Source organism: Chiloscyllium punctatum, chromosome 16, assembly GCF_047496795.1.
Source record: "Chiloscyllium punctatum isolate Juve2018m chromosome 16, sChiPun1.3, whole genome shotgun sequence".
Classification (NCBI taxonomy): Eukaryota; Metazoa; Chordata; class Chondrichthyes; order Orectolobiformes; family Hemiscylliidae; genus Chiloscyllium; species Chiloscyllium punctatum.
In genome coordinates this window covers 35,211,663-35,230,916 of record NC_092754.1, presented here as the reverse complement: position 1 = coordinate 35,230,916, position 19,254 = coordinate 35,211,663, and the positions used below count along the sequence as shown (strand labels likewise).

The 19,254-nt window shown below is 40.2% G+C and overlaps 1 protein-coding gene across 4 annotated transcripts in view; it reads right to left on the bottom strand.

Annotated features, from left to right (window-relative positions):
- The window catches only part of mtor (mechanistic target of rapamycin kinase), a 356,079-nt gene that overhangs the window by 130,356 nt on the left and 206,469 nt on the right, over positions 1-19,254 (bottom strand). For 3 of the 4 annotated variants that reach the window (XM_072586719.1, XM_072586721.1, XM_072586720.1), the window contains one exon: positions 13,843-13,982. The exons of the other annotated variant lie outside the window; for it this stretch is intronic. In XM_072586719.1, coding sequence (XP_072442820.1) covers positions 13,843-13,982 — 140 coding nt within the window. The remainder of the gene's footprint in view (positions 1-13,842; positions 13,983-19,254) is intronic. 4 annotated transcript variants of the gene reach the window in all.

Sequence of the window (19,254 nt, the reverse complement as noted above, 5' to 3'; positions counted from 1 at the left end):
ATCGTCATAATTAAGGCCATTAGATCCTTTGATCAGATAGACTGATATTGTGCTAAATATTTGTTCAACTTCTCTAACCCATGTCCCTCCAGCAAAGACTAAAATTGAACTACTTTGTGAGTCAGCATTCACTGAAGTCTGTGTTAAGAAAATTGCTAGCTTTCACTATTATACCCAAGTCCTTAATTCCTGTCGCAGATCATGGCAAATCAGAATCTTATACTTGCACACAGCTTTTCTGTTTGCATCTGCAAACATAAATGAATTCCTTCAGTTTAGCTCCACAGCTACAGAAAAATACAAGGAAAAAAGTTACAAACTGCATCATTACAGAAAATATCAACTGCACTGCAATGTACTTTACTATTTGAAGTTATATAAAGTTTCATCACATCAATGTTCACATTAAATATGGAACACAATTGACAAACAATGCACAAGATTAAATGATAATCATATGCAAAGTGTTTGGTATTTTATATCAATACATTTATCTAATAAAATTATTACACATTAACAGCAGTTTCATAAAATCTGTCTTTGTTTGATCAAACATCCTTTGTATTTATCAATAAGTCAAAAAAGTGGAGCACAAATGTTTGAAACAACTTGGTAGCTATTGACACAGCACAGAAATACAAGAGATTAAAAGATGCAAGAGACAGAAACCGTGATTATTGGAGTCACTTTAACTACTTTAAAGTTGGTCTATAGAAACTGTAACTAGTAGGGAACAAATAGTTTCTTTCAAACTATGAAGAAACCAAATGAAGTGCCATAGCCAAAATTCATTACATCACCAAGTTCAAGAAAGGAAATGGTTAAGAGAAAATAATGATTAGGTGACGCCAATGCTACTTTTAGATGATGATATATTGTTGGAGGAAGAGACTGTAGGGAGGCAAGGATACTGCTATTTTGAGGAACTGGGAAGGAATAAGTTGGAACAGTTGAAAGTGCATCAAGTCATGATTTCAAGTCAGCAACTACACATGAGTAAGAGAAAGTGAATCAAGGATATATAAAGCAGTGTTCTTGCAACTTGGAAATAGAACCCAAAGAAATTATAACAAAGCTGTATTAGAAAAATGGATAGGTTAGCAATCATATTTGAAATTGTAAATATTTTTAATGTGTCCAGTCAACTGTTAGATTGTTGGTTATGCCAAATATAAAAAAAGGAAAGATAGTTTATGTACATTGACATTTCAAAAATCAAAAATATGCAAGATAGTAAATGTTTTAGCAAAGATACACATCAGGACAGAAAAACGTGCTTCTTTCAAAAAACATATCAGCTTTGAAGAAAGATTGATATAAACAAAGTGGATCACTTTGCATTCAAACTACACAACTATATTTATAGTTTATATAAAGTTCTGCCTTCAAAACTAATACTGAGCAGGATTCTGCTACACTGAATAAATTCAATGCTAATCAAGATAATCTAACTCAGAATTCTGGATGTAATTGACCTCACAACCTTTGTCCTGCTGAAAAAACAGAAACATCTTATGGTGGGCACAACCATGACTTGTGCTTTAAGAGTTAATGACTGTCTTTTGGATCACAGCTAGTCCAAATAAGACCTTTCTGAACTCAAGTCATTGAAGTCCTAAAAGGGTCAGCCCATAAGATTTCAAATCAAGGACAGCTGCAATTTCATGGAATTTTGATCAATGACACTATTATGCAACTTTTAAAAAGAGTCTAATGCAAAAAATATGAGTTCTGTAAGCGCCTGCATAAACAGACAAGACACTAGGTTATACACAAAAGAGCCAGTCTATCACAACGCTGTGAAATCAACCGCGCATTCATTTAGATTATCTGACATGTCACCCGTATTTGGCCCCTTGTGTATTTGTATCTCAACAGCTTTACAAACTAGCACATGTGTATCAGATGTATTACAAAATGCAGCCTTCTGAAAATGTGTGAGCAAGTATCACGTAAGCTCATACTTGCATAACAGCTTAGATTGGTGAACAAGCCTGGTATTGCCACGAAAGCTTGGTCATGAGGCATTACCACATCAGAGGGAAAGTTGACAGAGATTCATGTTAAGTTTCTTAAATAATGACATAGTGTTAAAGTGCTACACAAAATACCCATTATCAGGTTGTCTATAACAAGCATTTAGAAAAACACTTGAAACGACAGAGCTTACACAACCTTATCAACCAAATACTGGGAAGTGGGATTAGAGTAAATCAACATTGACGGTCGCTCGCAGATGAGGATGACTCTCTTCCACTCACAGGGTGAGTCTGTAGGTGGTTGTACAGATTGACGCAACTTCCATAGGCTCTGCTACGCTTGGTATTTTTGTCTGGCTTCTGCTTTCTTCACAACTGAACAGAGTTCTTCAAGATCCACTGTGCTCACCCACAGGGAAGGGGGCTAGAAAAGAAACCTTCACAATAATCTCCTCAGTCACCAACCTGGCCAGAAAATATCATCCAGCAGGCTCATCTATTCATGGTCAGAAAACCAAAGTCAAACTCAATCTCAAAACCTGGAATGTACAAGCTCTCATGGACAAGTAAAACAATCATCCAGAACGAAGAATAGTCCTCATTACTTCAACACTGATATTGCTGCCCTGCAGAAGACTTGAAGATCAGGTGAAAGGTAGCTGATGGAAGGAGGTGTTGGTGACAAGGCAACAAGGAAAGTGGTGGTTGCACTTTCTTCTGGAGAAGAAAGCCTAAGGAGCAACCCAGGATGCATGGATTGGGTTCACCACCAAGAACAAACTTATCAATCAACTCTTGGAGCTTCTTGCTTGTATCAACAATTGCCTCATGACTCTCCATCTACAACATGCCACGAACTAGCAGGCAATGGCTGCTAGTGTTTATGTTGCAACCCTTGATGCCACACTGCATGTCACACTCACCAACATCCTCAAAGAAAATAAGATTACTCTCCTTACAGGCTTCAACACCAGGGTTGGAAAAGACTCTGGAAAGGAACAATCAGAAAGGAAGAAGTAGGGAATTACAATGTGCCAATGGGATACTCCTGGAACACTAGCTGTTATCAACAACACCCCGTTCTACCAAAAAGACAAGTGTATGACTTTTTAAGAGACATTCACAATCAAAGCACTGGCTCATTATCAACTATGTTATCATTTGATCCTGAGACCATAAAGATGACGGCTGGACAGACTACCAGCTCATCCACTCCTCAATATTCATCAAATGCCACCAGAAACAGCTGAAGACAAAGAAATTGTTCAGAAAAAAAGGTCAACTTTCAGCAATTTCAAGAGCTAAGTTGACTAGCACACTTCCAACAAAATCTTCAGCAAAATCTTCAAACAGTTCATTTTAATGGAGTTGAGGAAAGCTGGAATTAGCTGATGACAGCCATTATTTCATGCTGTGAAGAAACCATTGGCTACAAGACAAGGAAATACCATGACTGATTCAACAACAATGACTACATCATCCAAGACCTCATTGACAAGAATAGTCACCATGCCTGGCAGAACAACATCACCAGCAAGACAAAGAAGAAAACTGATTAAACAGCAAAGGTGGGATTACAAAGAACAACTTGAGAAATTTAGAATCAAAGGGTGCATTGAAAACCAAAGGAACTGCAACTCCTGGCCAACAAGCATGACAAATGCGATTTCTTTAGTGCCATCAAAGCAATATATGGATCAAACACTCTTGGCCTCAAAACAGTAGAGAGTAAGGATGGCACCGTTTTGAGAGACAGGGAAAACATCAGCCTCTAGAGAAGAGAACACTCAAAGACCTCCCAAACCACAGTACAACTGTCAACGAAGACAAATTTGAATATATTTCCAACTACTCAAAGACAATCTTGGACTCCCAGTTATTGTGGCAGAAGTTGCAGCCTCCATTAGGTGAAAAATAGAGGAGCTGCAGGAGTAAATGGGATTCCAGCAGATATCTTCAAACTTGCAAGAGCAGAACTTATGTATCACCTCCATTGACTGTTCCTGAAAATCTGGGACAAAAAAGAATTCTCTGCTAATTTCAAGGAGGCTGCCATTGCCACTGTATTCAAAAAAGGAGACAAAGTAGACTGAGAGAACTACTGAGGCATTTTCCTACTCTCCAGTGCCAGGTATATCATCCCCCAAATCCTCACTAGGTGCCTTCCTTTATTCTGAAAGGAATGCTACCCGAAAGCCAGGGTAGATTTCAAACAGTGTAACTAGGGACATGATTTTCACTGCTTGGCAAATGCAAGAGAAATGCCAGGAACAACACAAACCATTCTACGTGGACTTAAATCGATTTGACCAAGGCTGTTGACTCAATCAGGAAGTGCTACTGAAGATCCTATCAAAGGCCAGCTGTCCAATGACATTCATCAACGTTCTCTGTATCCTCTACGACAAGATGTCAGCCACGGTCCATACCAATAATACTTTGACAGAATCCTTCAAGTCAAGACAGGGGTTAAGCAGGGATGTGTCAGCAGTCCCTCGCTTTTTTCCATCTTGTCAAGAACAAGCTTCCCAGTGATGTGGGCATTATTCTCTCTCTCCGTGGACTCTTTTCAACCTCAAATGGTTGAAATTCAAAACAAAACAACATTGACCTCGCATGTGGAACTTCAGTGCACAAATAACAATGTCATCGTTGCTCTCTCAGAAAAAAATCTTAAAGCATCACTTAACGCCTTTGTGTAAACATTCGAAGAATTGGTCTCAGCCTCAAATGTCAAGACTCAAAACCTCCACCAAATCATTCCAGGTCAAGTTCCAATCCATTTCTCTGTTTAGGGTCAACAGAGAAAAAACTCCTCCCAAATGTGGAACACTTCCCTCATCTGGGAAGCCCTCTCTCTTCTGAGGCTTGCGTTAACATTACATCCAATCCCTGAGCACCACCTTTAATACCTAAGGATGAGTGTCTTTGACATCCATGCTGGTACCAAGATCTTTGTGTATACGGAAATTGTCCTTCTGATTCTGCTGTATGACTCCAGAACTTGAAGTACATATAGATGCCACCTCAAGACTCTTGAGAACTACCGTCTGGATGAACAGGTACACTAACATCAGCAGCTAACAGCACCAACATAGAGGCCATGATCGGTTAAAACTAATTCCACTGGGCTGGTCACATACTCAGGATGCCAAAGTTCTGACGACTAAAGCCAATGTTCTTCATCCAATTCAAGAAAGGCACTTGGACAAGAGAACGACGGAAGCATACAAACACTCTCTGAAGACTTTTATTAAGAAATGAAACAGAGCTGTCAACGCACAGGAAATCCTCATTCAGAAGTGAGTGACTTGAAGACATCTCCTGTATGAAGGGACACAATTCTTTGAAACATATGGTGGCAACAAGTAGTACTGGTCAGGAACCAGAGAAAGGAATGCCAACAATCTCAAGGTCAAGGAGCAATTTCACCATCTGGAAACATCAACCAAATGTGTGGTCAGTGATACAGCTCTAGGATCAGGCGCATCAGCCACACAAGGACCCAGAGAGTCCATGACTAGTGACATGGATTCAAATCCCACCATCACAGATAGTGACATCTGAGTTCAATAAAATCTGGAATAGGTGGTGGTTTAATGGGAACCACTGTCAAAACCCATCTGGTTTGCTCATGCTCTTTAGAGGAAATCTGCCATCCTTAACTAGTCTGACCTACTTGAAAATACCTTTGCTCACGTACTCAAACACTCTTGCAATGGAGTTCTACTCAGGGCCTACTTGTGAATCAATTCTCAATCCATGTCAGTATATTACCACACTCACATACATTGATTTGCACATGAATAATATCCTTCTAAATGATCCCCAACACTAATCTCTTAATTTAGACTTTATCAAAGATTTCTGAAAACTCAAATACACCTTATCCAATAGCTCTCCCTCAACTATTCTAGGGGTTACATCCCCAAACTGTCGTAGGTTTGAATTCAAAACTTCTCTTTCAAATGATTCTATACAGTTCTGTTGCGATCTCCTTCTGTGCCAGAATAAGTTAGTGATTCTGTGAGCACGGAGCATCATGAGGGAAGCAAAGAAGGTTTTAAGAGATTCAAGATATAAAGTTAGTGTATTCAGCTGAGGAAATTCAATTGAATAATTCTTTTTAAATTATAAAAAAGTTTGTTTAAATAAACTAAAACGGGCCAGGAAATGAATTCTAAAACAGTAGACCATGGAACTTTGAGAGTTTATTTAGTAAGATTTCAAATAAAATTAACGGATTACAAAAGGGATCATTTGGAAGGGTATTGTTACTTACAGACTAATATCTACTCAAAAGTTCAAGGTCGTATTTGAATAACTTTCTTGGTCCATCAGAACAACTTATTAATATGGTGCTTAAAGGTTGACGCAGGGGATGTTGTCCAATTGAACTTCAGTAAACTATTTGACAACAACTGGTATAATAGACTGATTCTCAAAGCATGTGCCCAATGAACAGATGGCAAATATTAACCTATTTTGATGTTTTGATTACTGATGATACAGAGAGAAGTGATTTCTGTCAAGAATAAAAATTGCTCTCAGTAAATCTCATAGCATCAGTATTTGGAGTTCTGTTATTGACCATTTTTATTAATGGGGGTAAAGAGCAAAATATTGTCCAAGTTGTTACAAGTTTTTCAATGACGCCAATTTGTGTACATTGGTCAGTGATTCTAATTATAATATTCCAAAGTTTGGGAGAAGATTTGTAGCTCGGGTGCTCATTGTTGTGGTTCTGTTCACCGAGCTGGGAATTTGCGTTGCAGACGTTTCGTCCCCTGTCTAGGTGACATCCTCAGTATTTGGGAGCCTCCTGTGAAGCGCTTCTGTGATGTTCTCAGCGCTTCACAGGAGGGTCCCAAACACTGAGGATGTCACCTAGACAGGGGACGAAACGTCTGCAACACAAATTCCCAGCTTGGCGAACAGAACTACAACAATTCCAAATGCATCTGAATGGACTAGGGGATGGGCAGAGAAACAGCAGATAGAATTTTACATTTATAGGCATTAAATTATAGAATTATATATTATTTCTAGGTATTAGATATTATACAAGAATCTAAATTCTTACTTTAATTATAGAGTCATAGAGATGTACAGCATGGAAACAGACCCTTCAGTCCAACACGTCCATGCCGATCAAATATCCCAACTCAATCTAGTCCCACCTGCCAGCACCCGGTCCATATCCCTCCAAACCCTTCCTATTCATATACCCATCCAGATGCCTTTTAAATGTTACAATTGTACTAGCCTCCACCACTTCCTCTGGCAGCTCATTCCATACACAAACCTGTGTGAAAAAATTGCCCCTTGGGTCTCTTTTATATCTTTCCCCTCTCACCTTAAACCTATGCCCTCTAGTTCTGGACTCCCACACCCCAGGGAAAGGACCTTTTCTATTAATCCTATCCATGCCCCTCATAATTTTGTAAACCTCTATAAGGTCACCCCTCAGCCTCCGACGCTTCAGGAAAAACAGCCCCAGCCTGATCAGCCTCTCCCTATAGCTCAAATCCTCCAAACCTGGCAACATCCTTGTAAATCGTTTCTGAATCTTTTCAAGTTTCAAAACATCTTTTCCAATCGGAAGGAACCAGAATTGCACGCAATATTCCAACAGTGGCCTAACCAATGTCCTGTACAGCTGCAACATGACCTCCCAACTCCTGTACTCAATTCTCTGACCGATAAAGGAAAGCATATCCAAACACCTTCTTCACTATTCTATCTACCTGAAACTCTACTTTTAAGGAGCAATGAATGTGCACTCCAAGGTCTTTGTTCAGCAACACTCCCTTCGAGTCAAAGTTAGAGTCTAATCTCCAGGTCAGCAGTACACACTTCTGCCTGGCCCATATATGTGCACACTGATGTCAAATAAAGAAATCAGAAGTATACCAGGGAGTGTTGCTGAACAGAGACCTTGGAGTGCACATTCATAGTTCGTTAAAAGTAGAGTTGCAGGTAGATAGAATAGTGAAGGCAGCGTTTGGGTGTGCTTTCCTTTATCGGTCAGAGTATTGAGTACAGGAGTCGAGAGGTCATGATGCAGCTGTACAGGACATTGGTGAGGCCACTGTTAGAATATTGCGTGCAATTCTGGTCTCCTTCCTATCGGAAAGATGTTGTGAAACTTGAAAGGGTTCAGAAAAGATTTACAAGGATGTTGCCAGGGTTGAAAGATTTGAGCTATAGGGAGAGGCTGATCAGGTTGGGGCTGTTTTTCCTGAAGCGTCGGAGGCTGAGGGGTGACCTTATAGAGGTTTACAAAATTATGAGGGGCGTGGATAGGATAAATAGACAAAGTCTTTTCCCTGGGGTGGGGGAGTCCAGAACTAGAGGGCATAGGTTTAGGGTGAGGGGGGAAAGATATAAAAGGGACCCAAGGGGCAACTTTTTCACGCAGATGGTGGTACGTGTATGGAATGAGCTGCCAGAGGAAGTGGTGGAGGCTAGTACAATTGCAACATTTAAGAGGCATCTGGATGGGTATATGAATAGGAAGGGTTTGGAGGGATATGGACCGGGTGCTGGCAGGTGGGACTAGATTGGGTTGGGATATCTGGTCGGGATGGGCAGGTTGGACCGAAGGGTCTGTTTCCGTGCTGTACATCTCAATAACTCTATAATTAAAGTAAGAATTTAGATTCTTGTATGATATCTGATACATAGATATAATATATATTACCTGATTTTCTAAAAAGAGGTAGCTTGCATATGTTATCTACATGAAGTGTACAATGCAACAATAAACATTTAACACAAACATAATAATTAAATTATAGCAAGTCAAGGTTTTAAAAAAAAAACTGTGTTAGTGGCTTTATCTTGAATGTATATTAGCATAAAACACAATTAAACTGAATCAAAGCATAATCTAATGAAGACCAGCGGTCATCACTGAGCAGAACTATGTTTGTTGGCCAGTAGGGTTCTTGAGGGCCTGCATGGACTAATGTGGAAGAGGAATACCACTTGCTCGTCTAACAAGAAGAGGCTCTTGTTTTAAAATAAGATGTAGTTTATTCAATTATATCAACATGTAAAAGTTATACTGACATGACAGACATTGATCTGGCTTATTCCTTTAAGATCCCAAACTGTTCTGCCACCAAGTCTGGATGACATTGTTATGATGGGTGGTGATTAAGGCAGTCTTCAACATGAATTCTTTCAGATCATTGTTACACACCATTTTCATCTCATCTGACTCCTCATAAACTTGGTTTCCCATTGTTAATTTTATATTTCTACACATAATTAGTATCCCTGATAATTCCTGCAGAGGAAGTTACATCAAACTCCAGCTCCTCGAATACTGTGCTAGGGAACTGGAACTGTTGCTGGATGAATTTTGGATCATTCGGAAGACGGAGGGGGTTATTGAGAGGAGCTACAGGGAAGTATTCACACCTCAAGTGCAAGAAAAAGGCAGATGGGTTACACTGAGGGGACGGAAAGGGAACCAATTGGCAGGCAGTGCTGAGAACCCTGTGGCCATTCCCCTCAATAACAAGTGTACTGTGTTGGATACTGTTGGGGGGAGGGGGAAGACTTACCAGGGCAAAGCCATGGGGTACAGGTGTCTGGCACAGATTCTGTCCCTGTTGCTCAGAAGGGAAAGGGGAGGTGGGCAAGGAGCAGAGCATTTATCACAGGGCACTCCATAGTTAGGGGAATAGATAGGAGGTTCCGTGGGAAGGAGAGACACTCACGGTTGGTGTGTTGCCTCCCAGGTGCGAGCATTCGTGATGTCTTGGATCGCATTTTCAGGATCCTTGAGGGGAGGAGGAGCAGCCCCAAATTGTGGTTCACATAAGCACTAACAACATAGGTAGGAAGAGAGATGCGGATTTAAGGCAGAAATTCAGGGAGCTAGAGTGGAAGCTTGGAGCTAGTACAAACAGAGTCGTTATCTCTGGTTTGTTGCTTGTGCCATGTGCTAGCGAGGCAAGGAATAGGAAGAGAGAAGAGTTGAACATGTGGTGACAGGGATGGTGCAAGAGGAAAGGTTTCGGAGATCTGGATATTTGGGGCTCATTCTGGGGTAGGTGGGATCTCCACAGGATGGTCTACACCTGAACCAGAGGGGTAGCAATATCCTTGGATGGGGGGGGGGGGGCGGGGGGGATTTGCTAATGCTCTTTGGGAGGGTTTAAACTAATTAAGAGGGGAAAGGGAACCTAAATCGTAGTTCCAGTGTCTAGGAGATTGAGAATAGTGAGGTCAGAAATGAGGTTTCAAGGTTGCAAGAGTTCACTGGTGTGCAGGAAGGTGGTTTGAAGTGTGCCTACTTCAACACCAGGTGCATCTGGAATAAGGTTGGTGAACTTGCAGCATGGGTTGGTACTTGGGACTTCGATGTTATGGCCATTTCCGAAACATGGATAGAGCACAGACAGGAATGGTTGTTGCAGGTTCCAGGATTTAGATTTTCAGTAAGAACAGAGAAGATGGTAAAAGAGGGGGAGGTATGGCATTGCTAGTCAAGGACAGTATTACAGGAGCAGAAAGGATGTTTGAGGACTCGACTACTGGGCTGAGGTTAGAAACAGGAAAGGAGAGGTCACCCTGTTGGGAATTTTCTATCGGCCTCCGAAGAGTTCCAGAGAAGTGGAGGAAAGAATAGCAAAGATAATTCTGGATAGGAGCGAGAGCAACAGGCTAGTTATTTTGGAGATTTTAACTTTCCAAATAACGACTGGAAATACTATAGCTCAAGTACTTTAGATGGGTCAGTTTTTGTCCAATGTGTGCAGGAGGGTTTCCTGACACAGTATATAGAAAAGCCAACACAGGGTGAGGTGACTTTGGATTTGGTTCTGGGTAATGAACCTGGCCAGGTGTTAGATTTGGAGTTAGATGTGGAGGTAGGTGAGCACTTTGGCAATGGTGACTACAATTTAGTTATGTTTACTTTAGCGATGCAAAGGAATAGGTAGATACCGCAGGGTAAGCGTATTGTTGGGGGGAAGGCAATTATGATGCAATTAGGCAAGATTTTGCATTCATAAGAAGGGAAAGAAAACTGCAGGGGATGGGCACAATTGAAGTTGTGCGCGGAGTGCGAGATGGTAGAAGAGGCACTAAATAAATATTTTTCATCAGTATTCACAATAGAAAAAGACAAATGTTATCGAGGAGAAAATTGAGGTACAGGCTAATAGACTAGATGGGATTGAGGTTCATAAGGAGGAGGTGTTAGCAATTCTGGAAAGTGTGAAAATTGCTAAATCACCTGGGCCGGATGGGATTTATCCTAGGATTCTCTGGGAGGCCAGGGAGGAGATTGCAGAGCCTTTGGCTTTGACCTTTATGTTGTCATAGTGCCAGAAGACTGGAGGGTAGCAACTGCTGTCCCCTTGTTCAAGGGGAGTAGAGACAACCCTGGTAATTATAGACCAGTGGGCCCTCCTTCGGTTGTGGGTAAAGTGTTGGAAAAGTTATAACAGATAGGATTTATAATCATCAAGAGGAATAAGTTGATTAGGGATAGTCAACAGAGTATTGTGAAGGGTAGGTTGTGCCTCACAAACCTTATTGAATTCTTTGAGAAAGTGACCAAACAGGTGGATGAGAGTAAAGCAGTTGATGTGGTGTATATGGATTTCAGTAAGGTGTTTGATAAAATTCCCCACGTTAGGCTCTTGCACAAAATACTGAGGCATGGGGTTGAGGGTAATTTAGTGGTTTGGATCAGAAATTGGCTAGCTGAAAGATCAGATATTGGCTAGTTGTAAGGCGACAGAAGATGGTGGTTAATTGGAAATTCTGATTACTCTGAAAGTCTTTGATAGTTCATTATCAAACACGCACTCAACAATAAAGTAGAACATCAGATATTGCATCGTATTCTAACTTTCATGATACATGAGGTAAAGATGGCAAGGAAAGATAGGCATGACAAAAATCAAGTTACAGACTTGCTGTATTAAGTGAAGCAAGGCAGAACGACATTTATACCCAACAGGAGAAGTAGCATGGAAACAGACAGTGCTAGATGATCTCAACCAACAGATCAGATATAAACTCTGCAGTCCTACCAAATTTAGTCATGAATGATGGTGGACAATTAAATAATCAACAGGAGAAGGTTCCTCAAATATGGCCCTCCTCCGGGATGGGACCATTCGCCATAGCAGATTCGCCGCCGCCGATTAGCCACTGCCCTTTCACCGCCAAGGACGCTTAGCCACCGCCCATTGGCCACTGAAGATGATTCGCCACCGCAAGTATTTGTAACTCAATTTTATATATAAAACAATAAAATGATATTTATTTTACCTTTTTTTTAAAATCATTATCTTGTATGTAGCTGTATAAATAAAGGGGACTGACAAGTATGAAAGAACAGGTGGGAGGGAAAACAATCAGTACATATATATATTTCCGGTGGCGAATAGTCTCCAGAGGTCCAACGACCCCAGTGGAGAAACGCTGGTGGCGAACTGGCAGTGGCAAATCATCGGCGGCGAATCTGCCATGGTGAATCGTCACCAACCCCTATCCTCAGTGTTGAGAAAGCCCAGCTGTAAAGGCAACTGTCCCCGGCAACATTCTGGCAATAATACTTAAAACTTATGATCCAGAACTAGCTGCACCCATACAGCTACAATGGCCACCTATCCGTCAATGTGAAAAATTGTCTAGGTATGCTCGGTCCATAAAATACAGGCCAAATCCAGCCTGGGCACTTACCACCTCACCCTCTCTTGATGATCAGCAAAATGATGAAAGGAATCATAACAGTATGAAGAAGCTGCACTTGCACAGGAATTACCTACTCTCTGCTGTTCAATTAGGGTTTTTTCATGGTCATGGCTTCTGACCTCATTACAGCCTTGGTACAAACACAGAAAAAAATAACTGAACTCCAGAGATGAGATGGGAGAGCCTGCCCTTGACGTCAAGGTAGCACTTGACTCTGTATAACATCGAGGAACCTAGCAAAACTGGAATCAATGGAAATAGGGGGAAACATCTTCACTAGTTGCAGTCATATCTAGCATAAAGAAATATGGTTATGGTTACTGGGGTCAATCAGCTCAGTCTCAAAACATCAGTGCAAGTGTTCTTCACTGCACTATCCTAGATTCAAGCATCCTCTGTTGTTTCAATGACCTTCCCTTTATCATGCTGTTAGACATAGGGATACTCACTGATGACTATACAATGTTCTACACCATTTACCACTATCAGATACTGAAGCAGCCTAAGTTCATATTCAGCAAGATCTGGGCATCATTCGGAATTGGAATGATAGTGACAACTACGTTTTGCAGAACATTCAGACAAGGTAAAGCAATCATCTTCAGCTTAGGCTTCTTTAGAATTTTGTCTGTTGCGTAATAATATGATTGACTACTTTACACATGATAGAATGAGAATTATCAGGGTCTAATCTCATGCATATTAATAAAAGACTACTCTTGACATATTCTTTTTTCTATCGATCTGTTACACACCTCTCCCAATTTTCTCATTCCACTTCAATCTTCTGGAAAGAAGAAAGGTTACTTTAGTAATTTCAAAATGAGATAAAACTAATGAAAAATGATGATTCTTTGATGGAAGAAGTTCAGATACAAGGTGGCAAAAGTTGAAAATTATCAAGTTAAGGCTTACAAGAGAAGTCAGGTGGAACTTATTTCAAGGTCAACTGTTTTATGAAACAAATTAACAAGAAAGGACACTTAGGTAGGAAGCATATTTACATCCAAAAATAATCAACTTGGTGGAATGATTAAAAAAAAAGATGGCATAAACGAAAAGGTATTAATGAAAAAGGGATTACAGTTTTGGATGTATTAAGCTTCCCAGTCTCAAGAATTTGTAGGGTGAAACTCACCATTCACCAAGCGCTTCCAAACAGCGCATTCTTCCAAGGACGAGCTCTGGATCATCCTTGTTCATGTCCATCTTCTTGTCATACGCAACCAAGGCATCTTCCCATTCATGAAGCTTCTCATACCATGTTGCTTGGATCTCCTATAAAACATGCCCCAGAATTTACAGGGTAAGACAGACTGTAGCATGCAGTGCATAGTTTACCATTGATTATCCTAGAAAACATTTGTCTGTTAGTATTTTCACACTATCAGTCATAACTTTGGCATTGACTTAGAAAGGGCAAATAATATAACCGGGTACAAAGAGTACAAGCCTCATTAGGGATAGATTTGATTGTCTCAAGGATTTTAATGATTGTAAAATCACAAACTTATTCCAAATATCAGATGTGTTCATATATTAAGGATGACATAATTATATTGCTGCATATTGCTAATAGGTCACTAAAGCCTAAAGACAACAAAGCAAATTTGAAATAATTAAGTCTCTAATCATGAAGTACACATGAAATGTATTAACATTTTCAACTCCAGGATTAAAAAAAGTGAAACTAGGATGTTTGCAAAAATAATTTTAAATGTTGAATTTTCACTTTTTTCAACTGTACATATTACTGCATTCTGCTGCATACAGATTCAAAACTGAATTCATAAAAGGTAAAATATCACCAAATCTAACAACAATCATTTGTCTTCGACTGCCCACCATATTTCCATCATGTTCTGTTTACAGGCTATCTAAACAAGTCTCTCTGTTTCCAGCACATACAGATGAAAAAATAATGTGTTAGAACCCACATTTCATAAACGTCAAATTATATTAAAAAAATTGAATAAAACAAAGTGCTATGGATGCTGGAGATCTGAAACAAAACCAGAAATTGCCAGAAAAACTCAACAGATTCTGGCAGCATCCGTGGGGAGAAAGCAGAGTTAATGTTTCGAGTACTGTGACTCTTTGGAGTTATCTGACTCAAAACATGAACTCTGCTTTCATCCCACAGATGCTGCCAGACCTGAATTTTACCAGAGATTTCTGTTTTAGTACAAAAACATTTGAAATTTTTTTTTACACAGCATCCTAATTGTTTTTTAGTTATGCTGAACTTCTTCCAGCTGAGAGAACATGGATTTGTATACGCAGTCTTTCCCAATACCAGGACTAATAAGGTCATGTGTTAGCAAATCCGATGATAGCACACATACGAAGACTGACTGACCAATTTTGTTTCGAATTCAGAAGAGGATAGTTAATCATTCAATGCATTACAATCGGCACAACAGTGACCATTTGCCAACCTAAAAGTGACTATACTTCAAATGTGATTCTTTAGCTGTCAAGTGCTTTGGGACATTCTAAGCACATAATAAGTGCTATAAACATGCAATTTTTTTTCAAGCGTCTTCACTGAATGTTGTGCAATTGTATGAACTGAGACATTCTCAGAGTGAATTGCACAGGCTCAACAAATACAAACCTTGCCGAATAAAAGTGATTTCTATTTCTTGACAGTATTAACATAGTTAGTTTACTTAAGTGATGCTTTTTATAGCATGTAACCACACTTCTTTAGGATTAGACAATTAAAGTTGCAGTTTCTGGAAATAACAAATATTGAGATGACTGCAGAGGTATAAACATAACAATTCCTCCACAGTTTCCTTAATAGCACAGCTGCTAAGCAGATTGTTAACAGACTCTTATCTGTGGGTTTCACATTAATACAACACTGGTAAACTAGCAGTGTATAACACATAATTAGTGTAATAAAAAAGGACAGCAAGAGGAAATACCATTCAGCCATTCAAGACCACTAGTTATTTAATAACTGACACAAAATTAAAAGAAACATTACACTGGAATCATGTAGTTTCTCTTTGAATATGCAAACGCATCCAAGAGCTATTGCATTAACCTACATATTAGGACACAAGACAATTTAACTATACAGCGTGGCAGAAGTAGCTTTCAGTGATAGATCATTTTAATTTACTAATCTGCCAAAGCAGAACTTTTGAGCAGAATCTTGTTATGCTGGACATAGTGGCCCTGGAGGTGGGAAGACAACTTAATTGGACAGGACGGTAACATAACTGAATCCCTCTGCCTTCACATCCTGCCCTTGAGTTCTAGGATGCAAGGTCCATTTTTGAAGTTTCTGCCTGACTGCCAAATGAGAACCTTCAGTGATCAATTAACTCAGTGTCAGATCAAGGCTGGACTGATGTTTGCTGAAACCTATCCTACTGTCCTCTCACCTATGATCAGAAATAAGAGAAACTATTCACCTAAAAAATATTTACCATATACCTTAATCCTTGCAATCTTTGATGTGGAAGTGCTGGTGAACAACTTCAGAAGCCACATGACACCAGGTTATAGTCCAACAGGTTTATTTGAAATCACAAGCTTTTGGAGTACTGCTCCTTCATCAGATGAAGTGAAGAAAAGCGCACAGGTTATATGCAAAGATCAACAGGTAGAGAAATTAAAACATCGTATGAATGGTGTGAGTGGAATGTCAACAGGCTGAATAACAAGGCTTTGCAGGTGATCAAGTGTCAGACGGTGTGAGTAAAGTGCTGACAGCTGAATAGCAAGTGAAGGGATGGCCCATAATCTGATTAATTGAGGTAGAGAGATTATTACAAAACAAAATTAAAATATAAGGTGGTGCTGGAGACAAACTAAATGACTGAAATAACACGATAGTATAAGAGTTGCATGCTGAGGGTCTAACCAAAGGAAGTAGTAATCAAAAACTGTACAAACTGATTAAGGTGGAGAAATCATAACAAGATATCAAGGTGACAGTATCAAAATGGGACACTAAGGAAGATTTCACAAATACAGAAGTGTGGTGGGGTTATGTGCAGTTTGACATGAATCCAAGATCACGGTTGAAGTTATCTTCATGGGTATGAAACTTGGCTCTCAGTTTCTGCTCGTCGATTCTCCATTATGTATCTCCAAGGCTGCCTTGGAGGAGGTTTACCCAAAGATCAGAGGCCGAATGTCCATGACCGCTTAAGTGTTCCCTAATTGGGAGGGAACATTCCTGTTTGGCAATTGACGTGCGGTGTCCATTCATCAGCTGTCATAGATTCTACATGGTCTTATATATATATATACACCATGCCTCAGGGTATCCTTGCATGAAGTGGATGACGTAGACAATATTGGCTGGAGTCACATGAGTATCTGCCATGCACGTGGTGGGTGCTGTTCCCACGTGTGATGGTAGTACCCATCTAAATGATCTGGTATGTCTTGCAGAGGTTGCTGTAGTAGGGTTATGTAGTGTTGTGGTCGATGTCGGCCGAAGGCTGGACAGTTTGCTGCAAATGGTGGTCTGTTTAAGGATTGGGGATTGCCTGAAGACAAGAAGCGGGGGTGCGTGGATGATCCTGTCAAAATATTAGTCATCATTGATGACATGTTGAAGGCTGTGAAGAACATGTATTGCCGCTCAAGAAAGATATTGGTTTCATCCTGTCTTTGTCTTCTGAGGAAGTTATTGCAATTTTTCATGGTGGCAGTTGGAACGGATGATCAGTGAGTTGAGCATCGCATCCCATTGTTATGAGGGCATTTTTCAGCATCTTTAGGTGTCCGTTGTGTTCCTCCTCGTCTGAGCAGATCCTGTGTAAATGCAGGGCTTGTCTGTAGGGGATAGCTTCTTTAACATGCTTATGGTTGAAGCTAAGTAAGTGCAGCATCATGAGGTTATCCATGGGCTTGTGGTAGAGTGAAATACTGAGGTGTCTGCCCTGGATAGAGATGCGTGTGTCCAAGAATGAGACTGTTTTTGAAGAGTAGTCCATGGTATGTCTGATGGTGGGATGAAACTTGATGCTGTTGTGTAATCATTTGTGATCCCTCACTATAAGTCCAGAGGAAGAAACTGTTGTTGATGTACCTGGTGTATAGCATCGGCTGGAGATCCTATGCAGCAAAGAAGCCTTGCTCAAACTTGTGCATGGGAATGTCGGTGTATTGGAGTGCAAGTGTAGTTTCCATGGCTATTCCGTGTGTCTGGATGAAGAACTGGCTGTTGAAGGTGAAGACGTTGTGGTCGAGGATGAAGTGGATGACTTGTTGGATGGCATCTGGAAACTGGCAGTTGTTTGTGTTGAGTACTGAGGCTGCTGGACTGTGCTAAAATATCCATTGTGACGAGGCATGTTCCTCTTTCAACTGGTCAGTGGGTGCTGAGGTTCTGTAGTAAGGCTGTAGTGTTGTAACAGAAGTTGTGGGTTCCTTGTACAATGGGTTTCAAGATGCCCTTGACATAGCCAGAGAGGTTCTCACATGGGGTCCCATTGCCTAATACAATGGGACACCCAGGTGTGTTGGTTTTATGTATCTTCAGTATATGTACAGTACTTCGATACAGTATTTCTGTGTTTGTAAAAATCTTCCTTATTTTCCTGTTTTGACACCATCACCCTGATAATTCATCAATTCATCTTAATTAGTTTGTACAGTTTTGGATTACTTGTTACTTTGGTAAAACCCTTGGCATGTGACTGTTATCATGCTATTCCAGCAGTTTTGTTTGTCTCTAGCACCACCTTATTTTTAACTTTATGGTAATTATCTCTCTGCTTCAATTAATTGGATTATGTGCCATCCCCACACTTGCTATTCAGCTGTTGGCACTTTACTCACACCATCTGACACTTTCGATCACCTGCAGAGACTAAATTATTCAGCCTATTGACACTCCATTCACAGTATGACCTCTCGATCTCTCTGCACATAAATTGTGCCTACGCGCTTTTCTTTCTTCACCTGAAGAAGGAGCAGAGCTCTAAATAAACTTGTTAGACTATAACCTGGTATCATATAACTTCTCACATTACAATCTTTGCTATGCTTCAAGCAGCACCCATGATTTGTTGATGGCGCTGCAGAGTTGCCAGCCTCTGAATGGTTCACAGTTTTTTATAAGCAGGACTTTGAACATTGGAGACTAAAATTCTGAGGACATCCTGCTTGTGCCTTCTAAACTGCCCAAGTGGAAGAATATATGGCTGACATTCCTCTGAAGCTCAGCATTTGGGTGTCTGGCAACCTTGTGAGCGAGCAAGCAAGACATGCATCAAAATAGAAAACTTATTCTTGGTTACAAACACAATAGCTTACAGAATTATGATGTAAAGTTCAACGCTTTTTCAATAGTTATTATGAGAAACATTATTATGCTTTACAGAAACAATAAATGAACACAGTATTCCAAGATCAACTGACGTTGTCCTCCAATGACATTACACTTTGTCTATCCATTCACTAAATTAAGTTAAAAAACCGAACTGCAGGTCAAGTAAGTGCAACATTTGTAAAATACAATAGCAAGTGAGGTTATGGTTGCCAAAATGGTGGCCAATTTAGTGTTGAATGCTACAGC